Genomic DNA, 14,414 nt, shown 5'->3' with positions numbered 1-14,414 from the left:
CATAAAGACAAACCTTCAAGGCACAGGAAGGCCACAGATGTGTTAGAGTGCCACTGACTGATGAAAGTCTTTATCATCCTAGAATCAGAGCACTTTGAACACCCTTCAGACTTCTCCCCTCAGAATTTTCAGCACTGGTTGATACAGAGAGAAGGCATCAATAATCCAGAATCCAAAATGTTGTGATGAAAACAGACGTTACATCAACATCTGCCTAACACATGTTAACCCGTCAGCCATAATGTTGCTCTCACACCACTTAATGGTTCTTCAGAGGTCTCTGCTATGGTCAAAACACTTCAACTCACCAACTTACCTTTGGTTCCATTTGGAAAGATGGCTGCACTCACAGCTATATGTCCCTTCAGGACATACGTGAAGCATTCCTGTCAAAGAAATGTGTGCCATAAATAAACAGGGAGAGGCAAAACTTTGTCTTCCTCGGGAATGCAAGACTGCATCTTGTAGCAAGTCGCAGAGGATCTGGAAAGACTTGCTCCAGCTCTCTTATGGCTGGCAATGCCAAAGCAAACCATGAGCAGAAAGAGTTTAAATTAGTCTGAAGACTTTTCTTTGCTAATTATGGAAAGAGTCAAAGTCAGACTGCAGGTTTATCAGCAGGATTCACCTGACCTACATGACTCATTTTCTCTGCAGCTGTTTTTATTTCCTGAACATATCCTATAACACATATTCATCACTTAATGAACTATAATGATGAAATTATTTTTAATTAAAGAAACAATTTAAAATAAACAAAATTACATTGCTGAATTTCCAATATGCACCTTCTCAGATAAGTCTGAGACTAGTTTTTAATATGGCATACTAAAATACAAACCACTACCACAGCCTTGTATTAGAGACTGAGCTTTGCACTAAATTAAACCCTTCTAACTCCCACGTTGGGCAAGCCAGTAATGTTTATCCTCAGTCTGCTGAATGCATTATTTCTTAGAGAAGACATGTCACTTTGCAGATGAGAGGTGTGCATTTTAAGACAGAAAGGTGTCATTCTCCAAATCACTTAGTTTATATTTTGGAAGTATGAAGTCTGACAGCCTCCCTTTCAGTCTTTATCAAAATGTTGTCACACTAAATAAACGACACTTGATAGAGCAATTTGACTATATAGCACATTACTAATTTGTTTAAGTATCTCTAATAATAAGGGTCAGATTGTAAATCACATTGAGATGCCACTCACCTTTTCATAGGCTGATGGCGTGCCAAAATGCATTGTCCTGGTCACATCTGTTGTACCATCTCTTCAGAGGCAAACAAAGATGCAGGAAACAAAGGGATGGGGGGAAAAAATCAAAGCAAGAATGCACAGAAAACCCAGTCACACTGCAGCAAACCAACCAAACTCACACTTGCATAAAGTATCTGCTCTATGCTACACAAGACTGATGACATAACTGTTCCTAATCTCAAAAATTCCTGAACACACATCCTAGATGCAGCAATAGCAATTTACAATTCAAAATGTTATCTTTCATCCATAGGCATGTCAAAGCTCTTTGCAAATTAGAATCTAAACAGCTCATAAAAATGCTGCTAATTTGAGGTTTAGGAACAGGCAGCTATCCATTGAGAACAGAACCAAGAAGACCAAATTTAGTCTATTTGTATGGAAGGTGATTCACTAGAAGCTTAAAAAACATGCTTATGCACAAATGACAGCTACTAGCTGAGGAAAGGGAAGTGTAAAGGGGTGAAGTGTCCCTCAGGATGTCTTGTGCTAAGATCTCTAAAATTTATCCAGCATTTGGATAGGAGTTAGCCTGAGACATCAGACACTGGCTCTAAGTTCCTTCTACAAATACCATTTTGAGCCTGCTGTCAAAAACACAGAGGCTCTTGAAATAATGAGTTCTCTTTGAAACACTCAGTCCTGTGCCTACGCTTTTCCCCAGCACACACAGGCCATGGTCACAAAGAGCTCACGGTTTAACTTCTCAGCGGGGACAAGCAAAGCATCTCTGTCACAATGTGTGTGGCTAAGTGCCATTGACGTCCAGCTTATATTGTATTCAAAGGGCTGCTTTTCATAGTAGCACTAAGGAAATCGTTAATTAGGCCATCAGAGGGGAGGGAAAAAAGATCTCCTTGTAAAAATCTTATCAAAAGATGTCTGTATGGTTCTTTTTCAAAGCTCTTCCTGACTGACATAACAAAACAGCATAGCTCTAAAGATGAAGCTCATCTCAAAGGAGCAGCCAGGTCTGCTCTGCATCTTTCTGAACAAGCAACTTCTCATCTATTTACACTGGTTAGAAACACCACTCCTTTCATTTTCCACCGAGTCAAAGTTCCACAGTAAACAGCTGCAGAGATTGAGGCCACTGAATGGCACTGTCAAAACAGCACTGAGTGAGTCAACAGACTTGATGCCTTTCTAGAAACACACCTGAGACACAAGTGGCCACCGGGATGAGAAACTCTGCCTCCAAGTCACTCTCTGGAAAGGCAGAGAACACCACAGGGTGGTGTTGCCCTGCTCCTTTGCCCCACCCGTTTCTGACTTCAAGATCCACGGGGCAGATCCCAGCAGGGCAGCTGTGTAGGCTGCCGTGTAGGCAGCCCAAAGCTAAACCAGGTCAGTCAGGCCTGCTCCCTGTTCCCTGCAGCTCTAACACTAATGGAGTAGGTGAGCAGAGCTGCAGTAGACCGAAATGAACACCACCAGCGAAAGCTCCCACCGACTGATGCACTTGGCTGTACTCAGAATCCCACATGCTCCCTCCAGAGGGAAGACACTGAACAGGCACGCTATGAAACGGCACTGTGCTCAAAACTACATATTGCCATGCCTGTCACGGGCATTGTGAGCTGACCATGCAGGTGGTCACTGGAAGCACAGCAGTTCAACACCATTCACCCTACTCACCTGTACTGTGCTCCTGAGTCCAGGAGGTAGATCTCATTCACAGACAGTGTTCTGTTGGTCTCGGGAACTGGCCTGTTCAGTTACACACAAAGTTTTTTGTTCCACAGTTTTAAGATCAACACCCCATGTCTACAGTCCAGAAATCACATAAGTGCAAGCTTGGATGTGTCAGCTCTGATTTCTCATAGCAGTGGTGGAAACCCAATACATGCTGAGCCAGGGATCATACTGAGGAGTGTATATGTCTACAGTAAATAGCACTACAGCACAGAATAGCTTTGTTATTTCCAGAAAAACCCTCAACATCAGTTCCTGAACATATTTCAGAATAGTTTGCACTTCAGACTCATCTTTCTCAGACTTCTACCCTCAAAATGGTCCTCTTCTATTGCCCCTGAGCAGATCCCCTGAGCAGATCAGCATCATAATACATGCATCCTGCCAGCAGGTAGAGATCTTTATTTATTAAGTGCGGGCTCTGGTGGAATAAAACAAGATGTCAATCGACAGTGACTACATCTCCCTGGAATATCCTGCTGTGACTCCACAAAGAAGCTAGACAGCTCATTCCAACTATGTCTGCTGAACAGCGAATGAAGCAGCTGTGTTTCTCTTACTTGTAGTGAATGATGGCTCCGTTTGGACCAGTGCTTGATATGGTAGCAAAACTCAATTCAACGAAGTCTTTCTGCTGGCTGAAAGAAAACATTGTGATCACTACAACACAAGTGAGAGGTACACACTGGGCACATGGAACGCCCCATCCTCAGTTTCACATCACCTCAGCTTTCCCCTTAGCCTTGAAAGACATTTGAGCAAGCACACTCAAGCAGGAGAATTGTACAAATCAAAGCCCTATCCTCCCAGCCACGTAGAAAACTGCTTTCCATCTCTACCCTTTCCTTAGAAGCAGAAAATTCACCACCCAGACCACCCAAGGAAGAAATGCCCTCAACAATTTCTTCTGTGTTAGTTATTTTCTGAAAGGCATTTTCAGAGGTCTTGGTGATGCATACATGGGAGTATCCCTCTATACAAACTCCCCATCAGAGAGGAGGAAATCTAACTCTTACAGCAACTCCTCTGCGGTAAGAAAACAGCTGTCTCGTATTTAAGTGTCCTAACCTTCAGCACTCCTCACTGCTATCTGAAAAGGCAAGCTGATAGGATCCAGTGGGTTGGGACTCATATCTCCCAAGAGACCCAATTCTTCCCCAACTCTTTCAAGTGTTCAAAGAAATCCTGCAGTAATGGTCTGTCCTCAGGTAAAATATATCTGCAAGTGAGCTGAATTTCTAAAGAACAAAACAAAAACAAAGGATAAAAACACCACCCAGAAAACATCCTCACAGGAGATTTACTTTTTTACCTGCGAAACTCCTCTGCTTTGTCTGCAGCAATTATTTCTGTCACTGTTCCCTTTGGAACCTAACAGGCAAAAATGTAGGTTGAATTAGTACACCAACAAGCAAAGAAAAGGCTATAGGTTTAGGCCCCAGGCCTCACCTGTGCATTGCAAAACGCAGTCTTGAAGTGACTTTTTCCCCTGTCCTCATCCCTCAGTAATGACAAACACAAACTTAGCAATATTGTGCAGGGTATGTGAGAAGCAGGGAGCAGAGACGGTCACAGCAAGATTGCCGAGTTCTGACTATGGAGTAGTTAATGTGGTATTAACTTCATTGAGATAATGTTCAGAGGTAACTTCTCACAACGCAACGTATCTTCACAGATAGGTTACACTAAGCTTAAACAGCTTCCTCTAACAGCAAATGGCATTAACAGAATTGTTATGCTTTTAAATCAGACATGGAAGCAGGTGCAGGAAAAACAAAGGATGTCAAATTTTACTTTAGGTATTTGGTAAATTAAAACCTGTGACACAACTTTCCCAGGACTGGACAACAAGCAAAGAGGAGCAACAGCTACATTTCATTAACCCGAGGCAGACTTCCTGAGGTACTCAGACACGTAAAAAGGAACCTTCTGGAAGTCATCAAGCCATCTCCATAGGTAAAGTCAGTGGACTCAGACACACAGTAGCAAAGAAAAAACAGAGCTCAGTAAGTTGCTGTGTAAAACCTGGCACTCTGCACCCACAGTCATGTTTTTTCTGTTTTAGAAGTCCAAAGTAATTTGTCTTTAGCCCATTTTCACTGCACATGCGCATGACTGCACTTCTCCATTCATAAATGCCAACTCTGTCCATACTACCATGAACACCGATTATTATGAGAATAATTCCAAAGGATTGCAATAAACTGGATATTACTTCATTATTTACACTACCAAACCAGTAGAATACAGCATTAACACTATATTAAGCCTGTTCAGGTCATTTCTCACCTGCTCTGGCTTTGATCTCTGTAAAATGAATGGGAGTATGTTTTCAAAAAAATTCATTCAGCTTTGGACGAAAGTATGACTGCAACACCCTCTAAGAAACAGAAGAAACCCCAACTGTTTCCCTACTTTTGGTAAACATACTATAAAGACTATCATAAAGTTTATGCTAAAGAATTTTACATAGCAATAAAATCTCCAAGTTAAAAAAAAAATTAATATACTACCTCTTTCTCCAGCCAGTTGAAGAGTTCACATAGGGCAACAGCATCTTTAATCTGCATTAAAATAGGCACAAGAAAATGGAATAGAGAAGAAAAAATAATTATCAAGCCTCAGTATAAACAGTTTCTGATGGGAAAGAATTATATCTTTAAGTTCCACAAACACAAACTAAGAGATGACCTAAGAGGTCTTTCCAGGTTCTGCATCCCATAATTAATACAAGCAGTGGAAATGCATCTGGACAATTAAATAAATGTTAATAAAACAATTAAATAATTGCTAATAAAATGTTACTGCTGAGGAGTATCTTACGGTGAAGAATTACCAAGTACTCAGCAAATACTGGCTTCACCCCACACACGATTTACAAGCCTCTTTTGTTTCAACACGCAAGATCCTGCATTTCTGATCATGGAAGGTAACCACATGACACATCTAATGTCGAGACAGGGGAACAAGCCCTGCAGGCACACCAGCACTGCACCGCACAGTCTCTGTCACATAGCCTCTGGCTTCTCTCTGGCCTGACAACCCCCATTTTTCTTCCTTTTTTTTTCTACATTTGCTGCATGCAGGGGCAAGAAGCAGGAGACAAGTGTTTAAGAGCAAAGGACAGTTTTGTCCTCAGGTGGCAAAGTGTCTCTGCTCAGTACAAGTATTTTTACTTCCTCTTGATTAAGAGGGAAAGAAAAGCACTGAAATGGAAAGTAACAGTTTCCAAAAAGTTAGCAAGAAATAATGGGACAAGAATTGCCAGCTCTGCTTTAAATGGCACATTTCTCTTCTTGTGAAAACTGCTGCTTGAAAATTAAGAGGAAATAATCAAGAGAAAACTTCAGCCCCACCATGAACTTGTTTCACAGGCAGCTTCTTTGCTTCAAAATATGAAGCTTCAGCCTCATTTCCAGTGTCATGATAATGACACAAAGACAGAGCGCTTTGAGGACACTGGCTGCTCTTCAAGATCTTGACCTGTGTTTTGCACCATGTGTCAAAGAATTTCTCTGTGTTCTTTAGGCTCTGTTTATTCACGTGATAACAATTTGAAGACTCCACTGAGAAAGACAATAAAACCAGCAAAGGGGAAAGAACTTCCCTTTGAGGTCTCATGCTCTAAACAACACTTGTCAAGTATGCATGGTCTTCCAACAGAGCAAGGTTGGTTCCTCACACTACTACAAATGTTGTTCTTCACTCCAAGGGAATGCTAAACAAGCAAAAAAACTGCTTCAACAGCAGTAGATGTCTAACAGAAAATCATTTTTATCCTGCCATACAAATTCTTATTTGCTTTTTAATCCAAAACACTAAAACTGAAAGGAAAATGTAATTTCTTTCCTTAAATGTAAAGCAAACCTCTTGCCATGTGCAAGGAGGCTCTCAAGGCTTCACTTACATGTGCTCTTCTCATGCCTTCTGTTTCTGATGCATTCTTCACAGCTTTTGCAATGCAGATGGGGGTATATGGGGTGAGGTATCGGTAAGCCTGCAGCAGAAGGACAGGGATTACTCGTGGATTAGTCAGACTACATAATCCTACAGGTTTAATAACTCAGCCTGACTACAATTTGTACTTTGGCAGTCTCTCTCAACCTTCAGCACTGTGAGACACTGACTGCCAGTAGTCAGCTAAGTGTACTGAGGAATAAAGAGGAGATACAGTCCCTGACTGAAGGAAGAACAGACACAGGGAAATCCAAAGAACTAAAGGGTCAACAGCTTGTCATGAAGCAGGGCGAAGATATGGTTATCCTAAATACAATATATTCACACACATATATATATCTCTCAACGTCTGAACCATGGGTTTCCTGTTGCTGGTGTATACTCAAGGCCCAGAGACAGTCAGTAAGAAATACCAATCCCATGGGCTAAGGTAGAACTTACACTGTACAAACAGACCTAAAGAGCCACCTTGCCTTCTTACCTGTCTGTCACCCTCAAGTAGCAGGGAGCAAAGGGCACCCAGCCCAGGTACTGAGCACTGAAGTAGAACTGGGCGGGCCCCTCAAGGCTCTAGCTCCTCACACACTAAGCATCACCAGCTTCTAATGATCAGAAGCTCTGACAAGCACATCAAGACCCCAGGAAACATGAAAGGCCTTTGCAAAGCTGAAAGGAGGTTACATCAGTGGTTTGGCACAAACCTTTCCTGTCCCTGGATGGGGTGGTCCTGGTGACTGCATGAATAAGCAGCAACCATTGTGCATTAATAAGTAGTTACCATTGTGCACTTCCTCAAATATCACCTATTCTTAGATTAGCAGGAATGCATGGCTGGTTCTGAGCATATCTTCAGGAACTCACCGAGTGAGGTGACTTGCCCAAGCCTCACCACACTTGGCATCAGGAGAAGGAACAAAAATTAACTCTTTTGCTCCACAGTTCTCTGCTCTACCCATTATATATAAGGAGATGGGATGAGCACCTACACAAGCACAGCCCAAACAACATGCTGTTTTCCTATTCTCAATGTACCAACATACAAATTCATAGGAAAGGCCTGTTAGACTCTAAGCAAAGACCAATTTCACACAAATCCTATAGGTTTAGTTTCCAAATTCTTAAAAATAGCAGACAGTTACATGAAATTATGCAGAAACTGAAGTGTCCTCAAGAAAGTCAGAGAAGTTCTTTAATTAGAGTCAGGACACAACTTCTCTACAGTCAGATTCTTAGATTGGCTTGCCTTTTAGAGATACTGGCAGGTTCTATTAATCTTCTGTGAAAAGTATATTTACACACAGCTGTAGTCAAATCTATAAAGGGTTTGCAGATCTATGTTTAATAATGAACTGGATTGTTACCAGTGTCAATATTTGGCTTTGATGGAGACAGACACTAGATCGACTTCCAGCATTTGGGTTCTTCAAAGTACCCCAGGCCAGTTGCTCAGCTGGAATAAAGCGATGAAGAGCTGGAGAAAATCACCCAGCATGAGGAACTGGGAAACTTCTGGCTCTTTCAGTGACTCTCTAAGCATTTTTTAATCAAAACATCTCAGTCCTTCCTCTCCTGCTTTCTATTGCATAGAGCTCCTTGAAGCAGGGACTCTCACACTTGGTACAGAGTGTATGTAGCACTGTAATGACTCAGTATCAGCCAAAACTTTGAGTGCCAAAAGACAAAAGAGCAGTAACAATTTATCCTGAATGCTCTACAGACTCTATGCTTTCTGCTATTCTGAACAAAACAGAGTGGACAAAATGCCAGTATTCTGTATTAAGAGGCCATTTGCCCCTAAAAATGGATTGGTGGTGTCAGAAGATGTAAACCTTGGCAGAGGCAAAAAACTGTCTATCCTGCTCATGTACATGTCATGTTTTTAAATTGCATGGGCAACAGAGCTAACTTCTATTTTGGCCATGAGAGCTGGAGAGTTTAAGCAGAGATTTGTACTGGTATAAAACCATGGCAGCCTTGGGATACTCAAACAGACCCTGCTCTTGGGATTTTGTCTTTGGGGAGACACAAAGCTGAGACCACTCTTAAAAGCCCTGTACACAGAAAGAGCCTTGAGGCCTCATGAATTAGCTCTGCTGCTACAGCTAGGGCTGTATCACCCATACACATGCAGCACAACAATGCAGTACATAAACAGGGAGGAGATATCTGCCACCTAATGGAGGCAGAAACCTGGTGGTGGGTGAATACAAACTTGCAGTCAAACACTTTTTACGACTGAGCTTTCCTTTCAGCAACCCCTTCATCTGAGCCCTGTGACTCTCAGAACAGGAATACTGAACTGTGTAGTAACCCAGCACAGATGCAGACTCTGCTCAGAGGGTCTGGCCTCCCAATGAAACATCTGGAAAATACCCACTGGTCCCTAATTCCCAGACATATTTATTCACAGTATCTGTTAGGTACTACCTATCACTGTAAATTGGATAGTGTTCCAGATCATGTTATCACTAGCAAAGAAGTGATGCTACAACTGCCCCTCAGCTGGTGCAGCCATTGCATGGACAACCAGTGCCTGCAGATTATCCATGTCCTTACAAGGTTTCCTGCTGCAACAACTCGGTTGTCCTGTTCCTCCTGTCTTCAACGTCACAATTCACCCAATATCCTCAAGCTACCGAAATAAATAAGAAGAACCATCTTCAGACACTCCGATCAAGCCCAATGCCCAGTCCTGAAAGTCCTGTCCAAGCTTCCTCCTTCAGTTTCTGCAAGCTTTCCACTCTTACTGCTGGTCCACAGGAGGCTCATGCTCCAGCCATAGGCACAATGACCTGAGTTCACCCTGCTCCCTCTCTCACTGTACTTGTCTTACCTTAAGCTGACAATTCTTTAGGTAAATCAGCTTAGCGAGTTGGAAGGGCAGCATCAGCGAGAGCAACCTCAGGATTAACAACCCCTTGATACCTCAGCATGGCTGGATCTCTTCTGCACAAGTTCTAGCCTGCATCACGCTTTCCAAAGTGGAAGCTGAGACTAGCTGCCCTCATTAACACCATTCCTGACCACTTGAGAGAGAAGAAAAGTATTTTCCCTTGCAAGGGCCACTGACCTTGGGAACGGCCTCAGTTAGAGCATAGCTGGCTTTATCACTGATCCACACTTTCTCCTTGGGTGAGAGGCTTGCGCCAACAGCCTGCAGCTCTGACAGGATAGATCCGTAGGGCATCACCTGGATTTTAAACTCAGGTTCCAGAGTGGAGTCAAGCTGTAAGTGCTCTCTTACAGCTGGGTCCATCATCCGGTCACCATCGATGAAGAGCCTGAGAAACAAATCAGACAGAACAGATAGGTGGGACAACATGTGATATTGTTTGGAATAAGGTAGGGAAGGAGAAACCATTCTGGTGACATTTCAGGGGGAAAGGAATTCATTAATTATGTGCTATACTTTGTTCTATACTGATTTAACCACTGGCCTTTACACAGTTCAAATCCTGCTTTGAAATCAAGATGTACCACCTTGCTGAGAAGAAAGGCGCTGATGGCATTTTTGTTTGTATAATACATTCAAAACGGTTGCATCCCATGACTGCATTTCAAGGAGAGACTAATAGAGGCAAACAATGGTTCTTCTCTTTTAAGGGCAACATCCGGAAATAGAAATGTTGTTCTAAGTACCATGTTCTAAGTTCTTGCTTTCACTAAATTGGAAAGTCTAGCTCAACCTTCACATACAACCTGTATGCACTCAGCCAGGTTTTTCCTCAGATGCTGGCAGCCTGGAGACCCCTCTAAGACTTGGGCTTGTTGAGGCTCATTATAACACGGCATTTACAGCGAATAAGCCTTCTGTCATAAACCAACCCTGAAACTTTTCTATACTGTCCATGCAGTTTTGAAGTGACTTATCAATGACGTGAGAGAAAGGTTTTCCAATGCCCAGGCCAGTGTTGGCTCTCACCTGCATTTCAGCCAGGGCTCTGAGGGCCCTCCACGTTATCTCAGGGAAGCAGACAGAGGGGTCAGCCATCCTCCCAGAGGTCACCCAGCAAGTCAGCTGAGGTGCTGAGGAGCACAGCAGAGCTCTTGGCTGACTCCCTAGTTCTGATCAGGTGAGGAATGTAATAAACATCGAAGACAAAAGTGCTCAGAAGAGACATTAAAGCGCATGAGTGTAGTCATTCGAAAAAGATAAACGCTTTGCAAGAACAGTTCTCCAAAAGAAAAACGCATCTTGGGGGACAGAAGAGGATAAGACAAGCACCTGATTGTGTTCATTCCTATGACGGCGTATGCAAAAAACACGGGATTGTACTCAACATCAGAGCCTCGGAGGTTGAAAAGCCCTGGAAAATAAGAATGCCAAGAATCACAGTCCTGGTTCATCTTTTGCAACATTAGAGGAAGCCAAAAATAATCTCAGCAAAACACAGTTAAGCAATGAGTCGTCATGGGTGCAGGCCGTGGGTCCAGCTCCCACTCAGCTGTGTCATGTCCCGCTGTTTTTCCGGCAATCCTAAATTTTTGCCAGGAGATGGCACCAGAACTGCAGTTTAAACACTCCCATCGGGCAAGGAAATCGAAGTTTAACTTCTAAAGGAGGCCTAGCTTGGAGGAAAGTTGAGTACAGGCAAAAAAACTGACAACACGTGAAAAAAAAAGTAGTGTTTGCCCTTTCTGGTCTGTGTAATGCAATAAAAGCTCTCTTCTCAACAGCTAGAAGATTTCAAAGTTACAACTAATCATTCCATTCCAATTCTTCTTTTGATACTTGAGGGAAGAGGGAGACAAAATCGGCAAGACCAAAATGCTCCCAAAAGGCCTCTGATTTGGGTGCCCCCAACATCTCAGATTCAGACTGCATAGTCTTAGGGTTTTTTTCCCAAATATTTTATTCTGCACAACTCCAGGCAAATTCAAGAGAGGAAGTAAATGCTCAGCATCTCCAAACTCCTGATTTTAGGGTCAAATAAAAACCCCAGGGTATCCAATTAGCTGAAATGAGTTACTCAAGGCAATAAGGCCAGCCAGCAGGACAGCTGGGAAAAGAACCAATATGTCCTAAATCACAACACAGCACTGTACTCATTGAGCTGTGCAATTCTGCTACAAAAGTAAAAATAGAGTTTGATTCTCCCCAGGGAAGGAGTAGGTCACTTGAAAGCAGGAAAGAGCCACAAAGAACTCTTTACTGCACGGATACAAACTTCCTCACTCAGCCGACTCCCAGTGTAGTAAGGTGGCAACAGTCGCGCCTGTGCCTCTTTTTCTGTCCTCAGAAACTTATCTGGAGTTTAATACAGTGAACTGAATTAGATAAAACTAAAGACACCCCCTTTAGGATAGGAAATTAACCAGGCACTTAGCAATCAGCCTCTTTCATGACCCCCTCTGGTCCATCTTAAAACCCTTGATTCATAACCAAGCTTGGCTTTGCTGGAGACATTTGATCTGAAACCACCTCAGGGCACCAATTTATCATTAATTTAATTGGAGATACTCCTGAAAAGGTGAGACATACAATCTCTGCTCACACGGGCCTCCCGAGGGAGGAGTCATATTCAGCACTCTCAAAAGTACTTTTTCAGATGTAACAAGCTCTTTGCACAGTGTCCCAGATCCAGAAGAGCCCACAGACCCCAGGAAGCTGGCTTCACCCAACACCAGAGGTGGTGTACTAGCAATGCTGGAGCTAGGAACACATCACCTTTGTTTCTAACTTTTCAGATCTAATAAAGGGCAGAGACACCAGCAACAGTCACATCCTGCCAGTGCCATGTTTCCACTGAACCAGTCTGTGCACTGGTGATTTTTGCACAAAGGATACACAGCAGTAGTAACAACAGTACTGGGGAAAAAAACTGCTGTTTCTGGCCGTTCTCCCTTCCTACACACTGGGCTGGGAGCCAGCTGGTAGAGATCTAGTCATCCTGGGGCCCCAAACACAGAGAGGACTCTCTAAGTGGAACCCTGAGACCCTGGTTTGAAATGATCTGGAAATACAAGTTGAGCCCGGACTTACTTGTTTTAAGTAAGGCATTTGCCAGACATGGAGAGGTAGATGCTGATCTAAAAGGTCGTGATAATTAGGAAGATTACTGTGAATGCTGTGCACCCCACCCTTGCTTTATATATACAAAGCCACATGTTGCATTGCTTTGTTTATAGCCCAGCCTCCACAGCCTCCATCTTTCCACAGGGTGAGGCAGCATCACGGTATTTTACAACCAGAAAATCTCAAAAGTCTTTTTTTCCTTCAAACTGCCTCAGGCTTTATAAATAACCTTCCTTCCCTTTGCCTGGGCTGTTTTTCAAAGGTGGTGATTTGCTGCATTTCCTGGGCCACAAATGTGCTCAGGAGCTGCAGTGGTGTAATAAGGGACTGTGTAGAAATATAGTCTCACTGTTTGTGACCTGTTAGTGCCACTGCACCTGAAACAAGTTAACTGACTTCCAACAAACATGGTGGCTGTCACAAGTGACCCATGCAGGGTTCTTCCTTTCCAAGGCCAGAAAGGCATTTATTTTGTAGGAATAACTGAGAAAAGAGATGCAGAGACTTACATGCTACTTCATCCAAGGCCGTTACCACAAACCATGGGACTTTCCTCTCAGCCATTTTTGAACGGAGGGCTACAATTTTGTCTCTCCAGGTGACTCCTGCATAACACAATGTGAAGAGCTACATTCATCAGTTTTGCTGAGAATAATGATGTAAACACAGACCAATGCATTGGATGGAATAGGTGATCTTAAGCGCTATCATGAAGCACATCAAGAGAACCAGGTGATCAGGCCCAGTCAACACAGGTTCATGAAAGGCAGGTCTTGCCAAACTAACCTGATCGCCTTCTATGACAAAGTGACTCGACAACTGGATGAGGGAAAGGCTGTGTACTTCTTGGACTTCAGTAAAGCCTTTGACACAGTTTCTCACAGCACTCTGCTTCAGAAACTGTCTGCCTCTGGTCTGGACAGGCGCACACTCTCCTGGGTTGAAAACTGGTTGGATGGCTGGGCCCGGAGAGTGGTGGTAAATGGAGTTAACTCCATCTGGAGGCCAGTTACAAGTGGGGTTCCTCAGGGCTCGGGACTGGGTCCAGCCCTGTCTTTATCAATGATCTGGACGAAGGCATTCAGTGCACCCTCAGCAAGTTTGCAGATGACACTAAGCTGGGTGGAAGCATGGATCTGATGGAGGGTAGGGAGGCTCTGCAAAGGGACCTGAACAGGCTGGACCACTGGGCTGAGACCAATGGCATAAGGTTTAACAAGGCCTGATGCTGGGTCCTGCACTTGGGGTGTAACAACCCTGTGCAGCACTACAGACTAGGAGAAGTCTGGCTAGAAAGCTGCCTGGAGGAGAAGGACCTGGGGGTGTTGGTTGACAGCTGACTGAACGTGAGCCAGCAACGTGCCCAGGTGGCCAAGAAGGCCAATGGCATCTTGGCTTGGATCAGAAACGGCGTGACCAGCAGGTCCAGGGAGGTTATTCTCCTTCTGTACTCGGCACTGGTGAGACCGCATCTTCAGTACTGTGTTCATT

The 14,414-nt window shown here is 43.5% G+C and overlaps 1 protein-coding gene across 4 annotated transcripts in view; it reads right to left on the bottom strand.

The window, feature by feature from the left end:
* XPNPEP1 (X-prolyl aminopeptidase 1) overlaps positions 1–14,414 on the bottom strand; it is a 33,007-nt gene that overhangs the window by 4,707 nt on the left and 13,886 nt on the right. For all 4 annotated transcript variants that reach the window (XM_054071503.1, XM_054071504.1, XM_054071505.1 and 1 more), the window contains 10 exons: positions 13,433–13,528; positions 11,133–11,214; positions 9,978–10,188; positions 6,858–6,947; positions 5,464–5,514; positions 4,263–4,321; positions 3,511–3,588; positions 2,894–2,965; positions 1,208–1,268; positions 317–386 (listed from right to left, as the gene is read on the bottom strand). In XM_054071503.1, the coding sequence (XP_053927478.1) occupies positions 317–386; positions 1,208–1,268; positions 2,894–2,965; positions 3,511–3,588; positions 4,263–4,321; positions 5,464–5,514; positions 6,858–6,947; positions 9,978–10,188; positions 11,133–11,214; positions 13,433–13,528 (870 nt within the window). The remainder of the gene's footprint in view (positions 1–316; positions 387–1,207; positions 1,269–2,893; positions 2,966–3,510; positions 3,589–4,262; positions 4,322–5,463; positions 5,515–6,857; positions 6,948–9,977; positions 10,189–11,132; positions 11,215–13,432; positions 13,529–14,414) is intronic.

This window comes from Cuculus canorus, chromosome 7 (assembly GCF_017976375.1).
Source record: "Cuculus canorus isolate bCucCan1 chromosome 7, bCucCan1.pri, whole genome shotgun sequence".
NCBI classification, from domain to species: Eukaryota; Metazoa; Chordata; class Aves; order Cuculiformes; family Cuculidae; genus Cuculus; species Cuculus canorus.
Note: the sequence above shows the minus strand (reverse complement) of the source record. Positions and strands in the feature narration are given on the sequence as shown.